Source organism: Homalodisca vitripennis, unplaced genomic scaffold (assembly GCF_021130785.1).
Source record: "Homalodisca vitripennis isolate AUS2020 unplaced genomic scaffold, UT_GWSS_2.1 ScUCBcl_5166;HRSCAF=11772, whole genome shotgun sequence".
Classification (NCBI taxonomy): Eukaryota; Metazoa; Arthropoda; class Insecta; order Hemiptera; family Cicadellidae; genus Homalodisca; species Homalodisca vitripennis.
This window is the reverse complement of record NW_025781284.1, coordinates 1,612-17,914: the sequence shown is the minus strand read 5'-3', so window position 1 is coordinate 17,914 and position 16,303 is coordinate 1,612. Positions and strand designations below refer to the sequence as shown.

At 32.8% G+C, this 16,303-nt stretch overlaps 1 protein-coding gene across 1 annotated transcript; it reads right to left on the bottom strand.

The window, feature by feature from the left end:
- Positions 1–2,592: 2,592 nt before the first annotated feature.
- On the bottom strand, positions 2,593–13,271 carry LOC124373255 (tyrosine-protein phosphatase non-receptor type 5-like). The gene is made up of 6 exons (XM_046831640.1): positions 13,108–13,271; positions 11,690–11,932; positions 8,515–8,652; positions 7,430–7,558; positions 4,837–5,154; positions 2,593–4,406 (listed from the first exon to the last, which is right to left on the bottom strand). Exons 1-6 carry the CDS (start codon positions 13,210–13,212, stop codon positions 4,353–4,355), a joined length of 987 nt encoding a protein of 328 aa, XP_046687596.1. The 5' UTR covers positions 13,213–13,271; the 3' UTR covers positions 2,593–4,352.
- Positions 13,272–16,303: the final 3,032 nt, after the last annotated feature.

The window sequence follows — 16,303 nt, the reverse complement described above, 5'->3', positions numbered from 1 at the left end:
ATATAGATGAGAGCAGCGACTCAGCGTGTTTCAGCGCCGACCTCCAACAGCCAGACAGAGACAAGGTTTTTGTATGCGGACAGCGGGACCTGCAGGTCCCTTATGTGTTGCGGAATATTTCTGAGTAGGAAATTTGCAATGTAATTAGGATTGGTGTAATTATACGATTTTACTTCTCTGGGAACCTGCAGGCCCACGCTAACAGCATTCCTTGTAAAATATCTATGTGTGACAGGGGTGACGATCTCCTGCCTGTGGCTCTTTCGCGAAGACCAGTAAGCTTTTAATATATAGCTGCCGAACTGATAACAATTGTGTCTCTGTATAGAGCAAGATAGTCGGGTACCTGTTGTGTTTTTTTTTGAACGCTGCCTTAATAACTAAATTTTGCAACAGTCATTAACAGATATAAAATAGACCTGTAAGCCCCTCCCCATACTATAATACCATATTGTAAAATTGATTGTACATAAGCGTAATAAATAGTTTTAATTTCATTGGGATTTAATATTTCAGTTAATTGCTGAAAAACGTAAATCATTTTCCTTAGTTTAGATGTTAACATGTGAATGTGTGGTTCCCATTTTAATTTTGAATCCATGATGACTCCCAGGTACTTGTACTGGTTCACCCTCTGTAACACCCGACAATCACAGGAGCCACTGTTCGTGTCACCGCAAGAGTGGAGTACCAATCCCATGTCCACAGGCGGCTCGCCCGCGCTGCGCAATGAGACTGGCATACATTTAGTTTTTGAAACATTCATGGTTAGAATATTTTCATCAAACCACCGTTTTACTAACGCCAATTCTGCCGCAGCAACACGATAGACCTCCTCCCACGATCCACGCTCAAACAATATTGCAGTGTCATCTGCAAACAGAAATATCCTACCAGTAATCTCGAGTTTTTACAATATTATTTATATAAATTAAGAATAGAAGTGGACCAAGAGTGCTACCTTGGACTACATACACCGTAATCAACACTCATTGTGTCACTTAAATGATTGTTTATAGAGACTGCGTACGTCCGCTCAAATAGCTTCTGAACCAATTCAGCTCTAATCCGCGAACTCCAACACATTCTAATTTTCGAAAAAGCAGGTTTCTGTTTATACTATCAAAAGCTTTTGCCAGATCAATGAAAAGAAGTAGCACTTTATTATTATTATTTAAGGCATCTGTTATACATTTATTAATTGCGAATAGAGAGTCTGAAGTATTTTTGTGTTTGCGAAAGCCGTATTGGGACTCTGACAGAATATTATTATCTTCGAGGTATTTCTGTAATTGAGATTTTACACACTTCTCTAGTACTTTACTTAGCACACTTAGCAATGATATTGGCCTATAATTGTGCATGTCTGATTTACTATTGTTTTTATAAATTGGGATTACTTTTGCAGATTTAAATATTTCTGGATAAACACCTGAAGATATACTGAGATTTATTATTTATGTTTTAGAGGGGACGCCAGCTTACTAATTTGTTGCTTGAGCAGGGCTACGGGGAGGCCGTCCATACTGGGAGCCGATCCACCTCGCATTCCCCTGACACACATGCCAACATTGAGAGTTATTGTCCCACCAGTGTTGAGGAAACTAAACATCTAAACTCATAATGCATTTTCAGTTTGACATTTAGAGATGACAGCCAACTTTTCTTCTGACTGAGCCAGAAGGGATATTTGTCGTTGTAGTCAGTGTACTAACCTATTTTAGATGCATTTACATCAATTACTCAATATGTTGTTACCAAGTACGCCTTTTTTGCTGTTTTGGAAGTTATTACTGAGTTACATAATGACAATCTATCTAATATCTATGAAAATATACAAAATAATGGTGTTGACGTTCTTTGAACAGTGGTGATGATGATGTTCTTGTTACACTGGAAAACATGACAGACAAAACAGTGATCATAGCCTAGCCCTAGGCCCAACATCAAGTAGACTACAGCTGGTCTCTTTATGAAAGATCTGATTTTCCTCATTTTCCTTATAGATTATTATGTAGGAAATTACCCAACACATGTTCCTAACAATGTGTAACAAAAATTGCGATGCAATCCCACTAATTGTAAGCATTGCAGACCGGCTGAAAATGTAATAAAAGTGATGTAATTACAATGTTGGATATCATCATTTAATAATAATCTCGAATTATCAAGATTCCACTATATTGGAATTAAATTTCTTATCTTAGTACTGTTTCGTTACATATACTATTTCTTCTTCCCTTCTTTAGTGTAAAGACTCTTCTTTTTCCCTACCTCGTTTTTCTACAATTGGTTGAAAATCCCATGTTTTACATTAAAAACATTTTACATTAATCATAAAAAATTAGCAATTTTCACTCTCACCTATCCAATTTTTTCTTCAGGCAATCCTCTTTAACGTGTCTTCTTCAGCACTCCCCTATTCCCACTGAAATAGCTGCGCTAATGTAATTAGTACATGTGACTCAAAGTGCTAAAAAAGTTAGGACCAATCACATGTACAACCAAGACTTCACTTAATTAACAACAAAGAGAATAAGAGAGACAGTGTTGTAAATGATTTATGAAATGGGTGAGTTATCACACACTAAATCAACCAATAAAAGAATGTTTTCATTTATTTCATTTTCTTAACATTAAATACACCGAATGTATACTATTACGATATACAAAGTGCAACAAGAAATATAAACATCGAAAACAAAAACAATAATATCACATATCATAATTTACATAGGTATAGACTATTAAAATTAACAAAAATAGATAGTATATTCAGATATATACAGCAACTACTAGTTAAAATATGCACAAAGTACAACAAACCAAATAGTCAATACACTTAAAATACTGGTATTTTTATCATACTTTCCATTAAATAATTTATAATATGAAACTGTAACTAATAACTTGTTATATTTTGAAACTGTATGAGTTTTCAAAATATATGTTATAATCATCAGAAATATATGTTATAAAACTAAAAGTAGTCAAAACAACTGTTATTTAAAAATATAACTTATTGATGAAAAAATCCATAACGTTTAACCAGTGTTCAATGTGTCACCTCCTTTCCTCATTTACTACTTCTACAAAATAATTAAATGAAAAGATACCATTGTATGATAACTAAGTAGTTGTAAATATTATACAAAATTTATTGCCTAACATGAACATATATTGTTTTAACAAAACATTACAGTAGGAACTTGACTGCATTTGTGTATTGCAAAATTGTTCGTACAAAATGAAATAATCATTTTAAAGTGTAAATTGTTATCATAAAAAAAATATAGGTCAATTCTGAAAATTTCAGTACCCTAAATAAATATTAGTATTTCAGTTCTTGAAAAACAAGTTTGCTATTTCAAGATTACCACACAAACGAATTAAAGTAATTTTTAATCGGTCACTATGTTAACATAATTCTATATCAGACAAATTTATAAAAAAACAATGTAAAAAAATTTCTAAATCAGTGTTGCTATGAGTGGAAATGTATAATTTCTTAAAAAAAAAAAATATTGTTAACATGTAACACCAATATATTTTGTAACATCCAACATCACTAATATGTTTTGTATTGTATAATAAGTATATGGATGGTAAATAGAGAGCGTATATTGTTCAACTTATAACTATCTAAATAAAATGAGTTTTTATTCAGCATATGTGTTTTAAATAGTAAAAACTAGCATAACAAATTTTAAACACTGGGGCATTAAGTAATGGGATTGTTATTTCAGGAGTTTTAAAAACTAAAATAACAAAATTATTGGAATACGTTGAGATTTTTCTTGTTGTATTTAGTTTTAACTTAGTATATTGATTACTATACTGTGTCAAATCCAATAATATGTTTAATGATCATTTTTGTATTCTCCTTTTCAGTGTCGATTTATTAATGTACTAAGTTTGGTTGACTGTATCAAATATTTTCACTAGAATTTTTCAAAGTAGTTTTACATTTTTTTGTTTTTATGATTATATCTACTTTATTTAGTATTTCATCACCTAACCATATTGGATGAAAGAAAATGGATAATGTTTTAATTGAAATTATTTTTTGAATTTATGTCAAATCTCAAACAAAACCTTAGTGTATTAATAAACCAGTATTGAAGAAGTTGTGTTGTAACATTGGTTTATTACAACCAAATTAATCATGGTCTGTTTATCATGGTTAGGTGATAAATAAAAACAAATATGATGAAATTTGAAAATTATCTTAGAGTATCATGTAAGTGTAAAAAAATTATCATACATAAAATGTTCTGTATCCATTAAACTCCAGCCAATTTAACCAAATCAATACACGTGATGGCAGATGATAAAAAGGATGTTATACATTTCTAGATAGAGTCCAGAGCACCCCCAGTCAGTTTTGTTGCATAGAGATTCAGCACCTGTAAAATCAATCATCAATCTTATTCAAGTAATCTTTCTAAAACTTGAACTTTAATAACTACAATAACAAAGAATATTTATCGAAAATAGTTATGTTAATTTCTTTTAATTAAGTTATGTGTGTTGTTAGAGAAATTGAAGTTTGCCATTCAATGGTAAGGAACAAACAATCTCAGAAGTTAATTCTTAGTTGCATTTATCAAATTATTATAAAAAATAAGTTTTAGATTATTTAAAATAAAGGAATCATTTTAAAAATATATTTAAAAAATATATGTTTTACAAATCTGAGAATAAAATACGCAACTAACACTACGAAAACATTTATATAATAGACAGATTTCAAAAGAGGTTTCAAGTTTATTTTTACTACTCAAGAGTTTTGAGGTCTTAATTTCCATTCAATTTGCAATCATTATCCAAGCTCACCTGGTATATGAAAGCATACTGGTCCTTGGTCTGCACCGATCCTGCCCGGTCCCTCCTCAAGGAGTAGACAGTCTTGGGGATGTCAACAGTGCGAATGGTCTCAAAGTCGCGAATACAGAGATCGATGGCGATGACTGTACCGGTCCTGCCGGTACCTGGGCTGCAGTGTACCACGGTGGGGCCCTGGGCACCGCGCATGTACGAGCGAGCCTCAATCAGGAAAGCGATCATTGCACTGCCGTCATCTGGCACCCCCTGCGGAGGCCAGCTTGAGTACCACAAGTGTGTTACCTCTCGCCACAGGTTGGTCTCTAGGTTCTGAAACAACGTCTCTTTGGTCAGTACAAATATAAGAGTATGAGCACAAATTATAACTCAGCTCAGCTCAAAACTACCTAAATCTTAAAATTGTTATCTTATGGTGGACAACAATTTGAGAGACTTGACAGTAGTTGTTAAATGATTAAATTCCTAGAGCAAATCTAAACCAAATTAAATTATCTGTATTGTAGTCAAAACTGTAAAAATTGCATTGCATACATCAAATTATTCATAAGGTTATAGTCTGCCTAGAATATAAACGCTGTACAGGATATTTAAATTGATATCATGGGGAAGCTAAGTAAAATTTAGTTTTCCCAGAGGCTTGACAAAATTCTAGTCAATTGACTAAAGCGATTTGGATGCTAGAAAGTCCTTTTGTTGTTTTAAATTGATTTTGAATTGTTGTTTGCTTAATTTCCTTAGGAAGCTTGATGAGTAATTTTACACCAGCTTGTTACTGCATATGCTCATACGCTATTAATCATCTGAGTTAATATTTCTTATTCTATCTATTTTATTATTAAAATTCTCTAACCACCTCCTTTTCTGCCCAATTAACACTACAAACAATCTCTGCCACTTTTACTTTTCATCTGGCTGTATAAACAAACAATAGCCTGGAGGGGTCTGAGTGTTCATGACCAGTTTCTCCTTTATCAGAAGTTTTATGAAAAAGCATATAGTAAACCCACAATCTAGAAAAAAAATTATTCACTTAAATATTTTTTGTGTCAGTCAGGCTTACAATATTACTAATGGATTTTTATAGAATTATTGGCTAACCACACAATAACAAATTCTTAAAAAGTGTTCTTAAATTTCTTCATAAACATAAAATTAAGATGAACAAACTGTCAAAAATGTTGTAAAGATTTAAAACAACTTTCTATTATTGTTTTCAAACATTTTTATTTCTTACTAGCTGTTTTCCATGGCTTTGCATGCTTTTCGTAAGCTTTTCTCCTGTATGAGCACTTCTGGTTCAAGAAAATTATATTTCCAATTCCGGTGTAGAGTTTACCTTGTTGCCACGATCAAGACAATCTGTCAAAAGTGTATGTGTATAGCCATTGTACTTGTACATGTACTTTATTATAAAGTGGTCTAATGCTCAAGCTTTAAGCTCAACCAGAAATTTATTTTAAAGAGAAATATACATCAAAACTTACTGCCTTCAAATAATGTTTGTTTATTTAATATATGTAACTCTCTCGTAATTGCAGTTTATGGTGGGCAGGCGCTTTGATAACTTTTTTATTTTGCAGCGCTGCCTGGTGGTGATCTACATCCATCAATGGGCATAGCATAGAAACCTTCTACATGGTAAAATACATATACATAAAAATTTTCATAATGATCAGTCAGATAGTTTCTGAGTATATAAATATAGATTATTATAAACTGTTTACTATATTCTGACTTTTTAACTTTGAAACATCTACACATAAAACCGTTATTTCAAGATAATTTGATTTCTTTATAAAAAATTTACGAGTTTCTTCTTATTGATACAGTTTTCACTAAACATTTTCTTCCAGAGTCTTGACTAGGACTTGGCTTTGAAAGAGGTTAAACCTGATTGAAGAGCACACTACAGATGAGGATATGGAACAACTTTAAATTTCAACAATTATATAGGCCTTATTACCTCAAATAAAAGATTTTTACTATTTCAAACAAGTTGAATTGCTGTTATACATACAAAATTTGCAAGATCTTTTAAGGCTTTTGAGGTTAGGTTATATTACCGCCATTCTCCCCCTTTAGCCACATCACTGTTGTCTTCAAGTTTAACCTATTTATGTTACTTTACTATAACTTGGACCTTTAATCACCAAACAAAAATTCGCAGGGTTTTAAGATATAAAATATTTGTAAAATTCTCTTACATATGTACAAATAAATAATAATTAGTTTTTATGAGATTTTTCTCTTATTGTTTTTTAAATTCAGTACAGTTTTAAAACATTGTTTATGCACTGTAATTAATAATTTAACTAAAACTCACTACAACAACACAACACCAATCCATAGAAACCACATTGAAACAAATTTAGTAAAACTGTGGATAAATAAAGAAAGAAAATTTGGTTGGGTTTTCAACTTAGATAGTTAACAACACAGACACCTTTGTAGGATTTTAGCGGTTCATAAGATTTGTATAATTTATTATACATCAATTTACTTAAATCTATTGTTTAAAAACTCATTTAAACTAAATAGACTATTAATAATGTAACTTACGATATTCTTGTTTAACATTAATTACCTTGAGTTGAAGGCTGGAGATGATGTACTTTTCTCGCACCTCATGCTTTTTCAATGTCACTTGGAAATCTCCAAACAGCCTGTGGCAATCTGTGATCTCCAGCTGCGGCAAGTAGTCTGCGCATTTCTCCTGAAATGCAAAAACACATTATAAATTGAATTTAAATCTATTTTTGAATTTTCATTGAAATAAAGCGGTACAAATTTAATACACCATCCACTGCTTCATTGCAGCAAGTGAGTCATGATATAGAATGACATCAGTTGTTACAACATTTTAGATATGTCACTGTTTAACTATTGTATTTACACCTTTTGGTAACAGTCCACCCAGGATTATTATATGGCACATGGTGCATAAAAGGTTGACAGTAAAAAATGTTTCTTTGCTGGCACAAAAGTTGCTGTTACATAAGAAACTAATGTGAAAGCTAGCCAGAAAAAGACTGATTAAGTATAACAGGCAGCAAGACAAGAAAAGTGAGAGATTAGGAGACTCAGTTTTATGGTCAGTCAATGGTTTTGTGGTCCGGATGACAATCTATAAATGCTTTGAAGTTCAATTGCTAGGGCTACCAAAGGATGTGTCTACAGATTACTTCCAAAAGTGGACATTGACCATTTCGTTTGGTAAACATTATCATCAAACAAAATTACACACACAATATCATTTCAATTCCTTATTCTTCAATTTAGCTTTATTTTAAAAATTTAGGGAGAAAAGATTCTCTACATCTCTATAGCTTAAGAATACCCTTCCGTACTAAGCTACATGTGGGAATTAAATAGGGGTTCAATATCAATGTTAACAATATTTTGGAACCAAACAGTTTTTGTTGAAAGAATTGTTTGTTGTCAGGTCCAAAACACTCAAAATACATAACTTTACGCCATCATCGAGCTCAGTAATCTGTTATATCCTACCATAAATATTATTTTAGTACAAATTGTTCAGAGTGTATGATTAGTTTTAAAATAATAACAAACCACACAATTGTAAATACCTTTTTGTGCTTTCTTTACCACATGCCGTATGTATTATTTAATTAACATAAAATGAGTTTGAACAAGGAAACTTTGACTTACGACTCCATTCTCATTGAGCGCTGTCAGCATGAGAATGACCTTGGTCTGCTGCTGCCACACCATCCTCCAGAAATCCTCAATAGTAGACTGCAGAGGAGCCTGGCAGGCAATGTACAACTTTTCTTGGCTCTTGGGCCCCTATAACGTACAACGGTTTGTCAAATTATTTTTATTTTTAAAAAGATTGCATTTTATGACAAAAATTAAAATCAACAAAACTGCTAAATTTTTTATGGTTTAAAAATTAAAAATTTTCTCACAATTTCTATTTTAAATGCCTATAATTCCTTGTGGAGAGTTATTAATTCGCATTATTTTCTCGGACTTCAAGGAAGTTAACAAATGCTAAAACATAATAGTTGTTTGTTAGAGTCATTTTCATTATAAGGTTTACACTCTGCGAAAATATTACTTTAACGTATCAAGCAAACAGTGTGTTTTTCTAACATACCAGATACTTAGAACCAATGTCTATATGTAATCAGTTACTGAATTTTTTTCTCGGATTTTATCTTTTTCAAACTTAAAAAATCTGTGAGAAATTTCAATACAATGCACTATAGATGGGTTGCTTGAAATTTGGCAAAAAGTCGGTTTACAGAGACTTAGAAAAACATTGTGTTGAAAAACTTGAATAAAAAATACATTGTAATGGCTTCTGTTGATAAAAAAGGGATAATATCTAGGAATAATAAGAGGAGGTTGTGTAAATGCTTTAAAATCTCATCTTTGGTACCTGTCAGGCGAACTATTTGGTTTGAGTCTATTTACAAATAAAGTATCCAGAAAGAACAAGGTAATAAGATGAAGGAAGGGCCTGCAGGCCGGAAAGTAATTGGGACTCTTTTAAACCCTGGAACTGGCGGTCATATTTCTCTCAGTGGCGGAGTGTTTTTAGTACTTCATACATTGCCTTATATTTATTTTATTATTACATGTTTACTTTAAAGTACCTATGTCATATTATATATTTTTTTATTCAGCATTTTTCATGGAACATTTCTCACATAATGTAATTATAACAACAAAAAATATCCTTACTCTACCTCTTCATGAAAAAAAATTGTTTATAAAAAAGAAATGTTTGTTCAAAGTTTTTGATTTGTAAAATTGTTTGTTGTTAGTGATATGCAAAATCCAAAATATACAAAAGAAAAAGCATTTAATTCTGATTAAAAATAAAACAACACATAGTTTATAAGGTATTTATTTCTACATGTGGTAAACGATAAAAAAAATCATACACTGACATTCGAAAGTACTTCTTACCAACAAAAGTAAGAATTTCAAAGCTCACTTGGATTTGTACAATCTTGTAACTATTAGTTCATATTAATTTTTCTATTTTTTATTATATTATATTTTTTTTAATTATGTTCTGATTGAATGTCTAAATCAGAATCCTCATCGTTGCTTATTTCATGTTCAACTAGTCATGTCGAATGTCACTTGAACGATCGCGGAAATTACGATTCATTACGTAAACACGCACAAAAAACTTACTACTATTGTGTCATATACAACGAACTCAAACAAACAATAAACCAGACAGAACACCATGCAGCTGACGAAATAACAATAGACGAATGAACCAGTTGACTCATCGCTGCGCACGCAACTAGCGCGGTACGCGGAAGAATGTAAACAAACAGTTCAGAGATTATAAAACGTATGGACGTGCAACGAAACAATACAATTATTTATTAGTGTATTATTTACATAAATTGAACCTTCCTCTTTCGATTGATGTTCTTCTAGTCAAGTCAAATGTCACTTGAACGATCGCGGAAATTACGGTCCATTACGTAAACACGCACAAAAAACCTACTATTATCGCGTCATATACACAGCCATCATTACAACGAACTCAAACAAACAATAAACCAGACAGAACACCATGCAGCTGACGAAATAACAATAGCAGAATGAACCAGTTGACTCATCGCTGCGCGCGCAACTAGCGCGGTACGCGGAAGAATGTAACCAAAAAGTTCAGAGATTATAAAACGTATGGACGTGTAACGAAACGATAAAATTATTTATTAGTGTATTATTTACATAAATTGAACCTTCCTCTTTCGATTGGTATCAATACCGATACTCTTTGATCGTGTTTTAAGTACGTAATATTGAGAAATAAAAGACATGTTAAAACGCCCGATATCGGGCGCTGCCATCTAGGATGCGACTAAAACGCCCGATATCGGGCGTTTGCCAGTTCCAGGGTTAACTAACCAATCTATTATGGCTGATTGTGTAATTAAAAATATTATTCAAGCTGTTTTGATAAGTTTTAAATAAATGCTAGTTTTTTTACTATATATAGGTATTAATGAAGTAGTAATTAGATATAATGCATTAGAGGGAGATAACATAAAAAATCTCAAAGTAGTAAATGACAATGTTAACCCGTGGAATCGAACTACTGTATTCAGCTTTTAATTGCATTTGACTAATAATGAAGAAGAAAAGCAGATGATCTGCAAATGGCATAAGCTAATAAAACTCTGGTTCCAACCCAGACAATAAAACAAGCAGTTTGTTGTCAGTATGCAGCTGTCATCTTTAAAAAATTAATCCATGTTTACTCCTTCTATTAGAATCCTATACAAAGTTTTTACCCTTTATCAATGTTTTATTAGGAAATACAATAATTACTGACATCCCTGCTGGTTGCAAATAATTTTACCTACCACAAAATATTTCTATTTTTGGAGTTTCCTCTTAATATGATAACCTTTGAGCATTCTTCCACTTGAAATATTATCTCAAAATTTTGCTAGAATCCTTTTATTACTAATTCAAAAGTGTGTGTATTTTGAGGGGAGGGGGGAGGAATGGATTATATATAAAAATTAATTTAAAATTTTGAGTATATAACACGAGCCACCCTAGTCTACAAGCTATGGTAAAGCCTCTACCAGGGAGGCTCTGCCTGGCATGGCCTTTACCAAGGTATGCCTGAATGGTAATCAGTCTTATATTATGAGATTATAAGAAGTTTTATTAAGTTTGAACGATATCCGGTTTCTAAAAAATTGTTATTCCACAAAAAATAATTCTCACAAAGCATTAGACCATTATATTTCATTCTAGACCTGAATTTTGAAACACCTCAATCACACCACCTAAGATCTTTTTTTAACTTTGTTTTCTTAAAAATAATGGCACTGACCTTGACATAGTTGGCATTGATATACTCATCGGTCATGTCGGCTCCCTCTTTTGTCTGCAGTACTACCCTAGTCTCCGGTAATGGGATCACGTTGGCGTAGCGATTCTTACTCTCGACACCAGGGGGTAGCTCGTCTGGCTTAACAGTGATCATCGGAATCTGGCCAAACTCCTCGTCCAGAGCTTTGCGGTCACTACTAAAGTTGGCCAGTCCAGCAAAGTTAATCGAGTGTGTTGGACCTCCCTGTACATTTCAAAGATTTCAATTATTTTTTGTTTGAAAATTACTGCATAGCATTTTAGGCTTAAATTTAACTTAAATTGGTAAAATAAAATCTTCTATAACCCTCCTTCTGTTTCGGACCGGATTCCAATCCCTTTTTACACTTCCAAAACTACTTGGGACCAGAATCTTATTAGGCATCATGTAATATGCGCATAGTTGCTACAACTGCTTCTAAAAATTAATTGTATTATACAGGGTGTCCCATAAAGAAACGGAGAAACTGTCAGGACTTGTTCTTACAGTGAAAATAATGAAAAAAGTTCATATACACATAGGTCCAGAAACGCTTAGTTAGCGAGCTATACAGGGTGAAAGATTTCGCCCAGATTTAAAGTGCCACCGTTATTTTACATCATTATCTTAAGAAATTAATTCTTTACAAGTTTTTGTTAAAGAATTTTACGTGTTTGTTACACATTTAACAAAGTTAATCTACTTGAAACCTAAATGAAACTTGTTTTTGGACACAGAATTTTGCGTATTTCTTCAGATATCTTAAAAATTACTGCAGCTAGAGGTCTGGTACCAATTTTTATTTTTCAATTTTTCAGTTCAATTTGCATAATATACATTAAATTTTACGTCCTGGGTAACGCCCAAAATAATTTAATAGGGCTCCCTTTTAACGGTGGCACTGAAATCTGGGCGAAATCTTTCACCCTGTATAGCTAGCTAAACTAAGCGTTTCTGGACCTATGTGTAAATGAACTTTTTTCATTATTTTCACCGTAAGAACAAGTCCTGACAGTTTCTCCATTTCTTCATGGGACACCCTGTATATGACAGTAAAATGATGGGCAGCTGGAGGGTTACTTTATCTTCACCCCAATGTCGCTCAAATCAAACATTTATAGAGCTAAAAATGTAGAGAAATAAGTTCAAGCATGATAATCAGCTATATGACTGAACTGTTTATCAGTTTTGTCAGTAAAACTATATATATATTCATTGTTGGGGTTGCTGTACAATCCACATAGAAAAGTCCTGCAGTGAAGATGTTAATATAGTAAAATGTCATAAAACTAGAACTCCAAAAAGCTCATGTAACATGTTTTTTGCAAGCTTAAGTATGATTGGTACTGGGTAATGAGACTCAAAGTCAACAACGATTGAAAACTGAAATGAAAACTCACCGGATCATCAAACGCTGGGTTTCCGTAAAGAACGTTTTGAAGCTCTGAGAGCACCCTTCCTGCGGATACTGTTGTATACAGATATGTTGTCCAGGCTGTAGTCATCCAGTGACACTGGAGTACATCGTTGGCCGTAGTTGAATCTTCCTTGTCTCTTGCGAATTATTATCTGCACCAATGAACATCAATAAATTGGCTGTCATTGAATCTGTTTTTGTTTTACGATTTATATAAGTGAAGCCTTTTTAAGTCTTAACGTAAACAATTTGCATATTATGTCAATATAATATATTCAAATTACAGTGTCTAAAAACCATGTTCTTGTTAAAAAAAAAATAGAAAAAGTGGAACTCTAAATGGTTAACTAAAATCTAAATGATAATCTAGAATTATAATGCATTCTTGACACAAATGCTAGAAGGTAATGATTAATTAGGTAAATATATTGGTAAAGAAAGTTGTCAACGATTTGAGTTAAATGAACTAAAGCATAGGAATAAGAATAAATTCTAGTTTTATATTAAATTACAAAAATTATTAGGAAATTATAACATTAATAACACTGACTTTTGAGCTGTGTCATGAATTTATTTCTTTTTTTTTAGGCTTGCTTGACTTGAAAGGATAATGAGATTTCTAACGTTTGCCATTGTTTATACTTGTATGTTATCTAAGGATCCAAAGTAAGTTAGCCTTCACCAACCATGTCACTTCACAGAACAAGTGCACTGAATACATGTATGTAACCCACTGAAGTGAAAGACATACTATTATGTGTATGCTTAGATTTTTTCCATACATATTTTTCAGTGGTTATCTTCGGTAAAAGTTCATGATCACATAGGCTATTTTATCACATTTAAAAAGTTTGTGCATGCTTAACCCTATGATTGAACCTTAACAGTTTTCTTTTTGTACCTTAAACTATTTTTTTTTTAAATTTATTTTTCTGGTTTTTACCAGAGACAGGTTTGTAAAGTTTCAATATACAGGGTGAGTCAGAAATATGGTAAAATATTTTTAAGACGTGATTTTTAGAGCTAAAAATAAGAAAAAAAAATGTTATATAAAGGTAGGTCCGGAAACGCGCTCCATTAGTGAGTAATGGTTTGGCGAAAGATTTTACTTTGTCTTCAGTTCACCTGGTGAAATTAAGTGATTTCTGAAATGTTTTGTTTTTTACTCTTTAACTCAAATAAGGTGGATTTATAAGGAAAATCACCTGAAAAATCAAATAAAACCACTTTAGAGGTTGTAGTTTGAACAGGTTTTGAGAGAAAAAGTATGAAATTTGCCAAAAATCTAATAACAAAAATACCATCTTAAATGTTTTATGTCCAATAACCAGTAGCGTAGCCAGAAATTTCGTTCGGGAGGGGTCCGAAACCGGGGATCCGGGGGACGTTTTGTGTGTTATTTGCCAATGAGTTTCACTCGTAAAAGGTAAAAAATATGGAGCTTTAGTAACTATGCCTTATAGAATGTGGAAAGATGTAATAGGCAAATTCAACTCTCATAGCAACTCTAGTACCACAAATTTTCTTGTATAGCTACAGAAACTTTACGAAGTTCGATTCTGGCCGAGTAGAAGGCACCAATGTGATGTTGCATTCACTGGATAAGAAAGAAGAAGAACAAAACAGAGCTTCACTCAAGTGTATAATTGACACAACTATATTCTGTGGAAAAAATGAAATACCCCTTCGGGGAAATTGGGCCACTGACAGCCGAAAACCCTTTAGAAAAGGTGGGCAATTTTCTAGCGTTGCTCGGGTACAGATCAAAGTAAACGGTCGGAAAATGCACCGGAAAAACTCTACTGATTAGAAGTTCGGCTGCTTTGGATTTCTAAAAGAGGTATTTATGAATGAGTTATAATGACGATTTTTTTGTATCATTACACTGTAGACGAGTACATAATTATCGGAAAAAAAAATCAAAAAAATCACTTTCGGTCGGAAATATAAATTACACATGAAAAACTCTAATGATTAGAACTTTTCAAGTGTATTTTCCGACCAAAAGTGATTTTATTTATTTTGTTCGATGATTATATACACGTCTACAGTTTTAGTGACACCTAAAATCAACGTCGTAACTTTATTCTAAGTGGTCTCATTTTACGTCCCCAAGACGAATTTGAACGAAGTGGTCGCTAATTTAAACTGTTCGCCGTGTTACGGTTCAGGTTACTTTGCCACGTCACGTGACCGCGCCCATATAGAAATACCGTGATTACACTACACTATTCGAAAAGCCGAGCCCAAAAGTATCGTTTGATACTTTATGATTTAAACGAAAGGACAATTATATTTTTAACAACGGTCACTTTCATCAATTAAATCAATCAATTTAATGTTTGTAGACAAGAGTAATGATAACTCTCCTTTTTTTTCTCCTACTCCATGCTTCATTTTTTAATGTCTTAAAATTTCGGGGTGGGTCCGGACCCCCTGGACCCCCCCTTCGCTACGCCACTGGTCGTAACTTTATTCTAAGTGGTCATTTTACGTCCCCAAGACGAATTTGAAACGAAGTGGTCGCTAATTTGAACTGTTCGCCGTGTTACGGTTCAGGTTACTTTTGCCACGTCACGTGACCAGCGCCCTATAGAAATACCGTGATTACACTACACTATTCGAAAAGCCGAGCCCAAAAGTATCGTTTGATACTTTATGATTTAAACGAAAGGACAATTATATTTTTAACAACGGTCACTTTCATCAATTAAATCAATCAATTTAATGTTTGTAGACAAGAGTAATGATAACTCTCCTTTTTTTCTCCTGCTCCATGCTTCATTTTTTAATGTCTTAAAATTTCGGGGGGGGTGGGTCCGGACCCCCTGGACCCCCCCTTTCGCTACGCCACTGCCAATAACATTGTTAAATGAACAATAAAACAAATTGTTTTTTCCTGATACAGATTGTAGAGAATTTAATTCTGAAAACAACCATAATAAGCAAAGTTAATTAAATATGTGAAAAAGTTATGAAATTGACTCTTCACGCATTACACTACACAGCAAACTTTTGCTGTTTTATAATAAGGAATAGTATCTGATCGGTAACAGCTGGTGAAAAACAAACATATTTTTAGTTCAAAATTTTAATTACACTAAACATATCTACAATCGCTGTAAGTCTCACTAGAAGATTAAAGATGATGCTCAAAATGACCTCCGTTGTTCGAAATG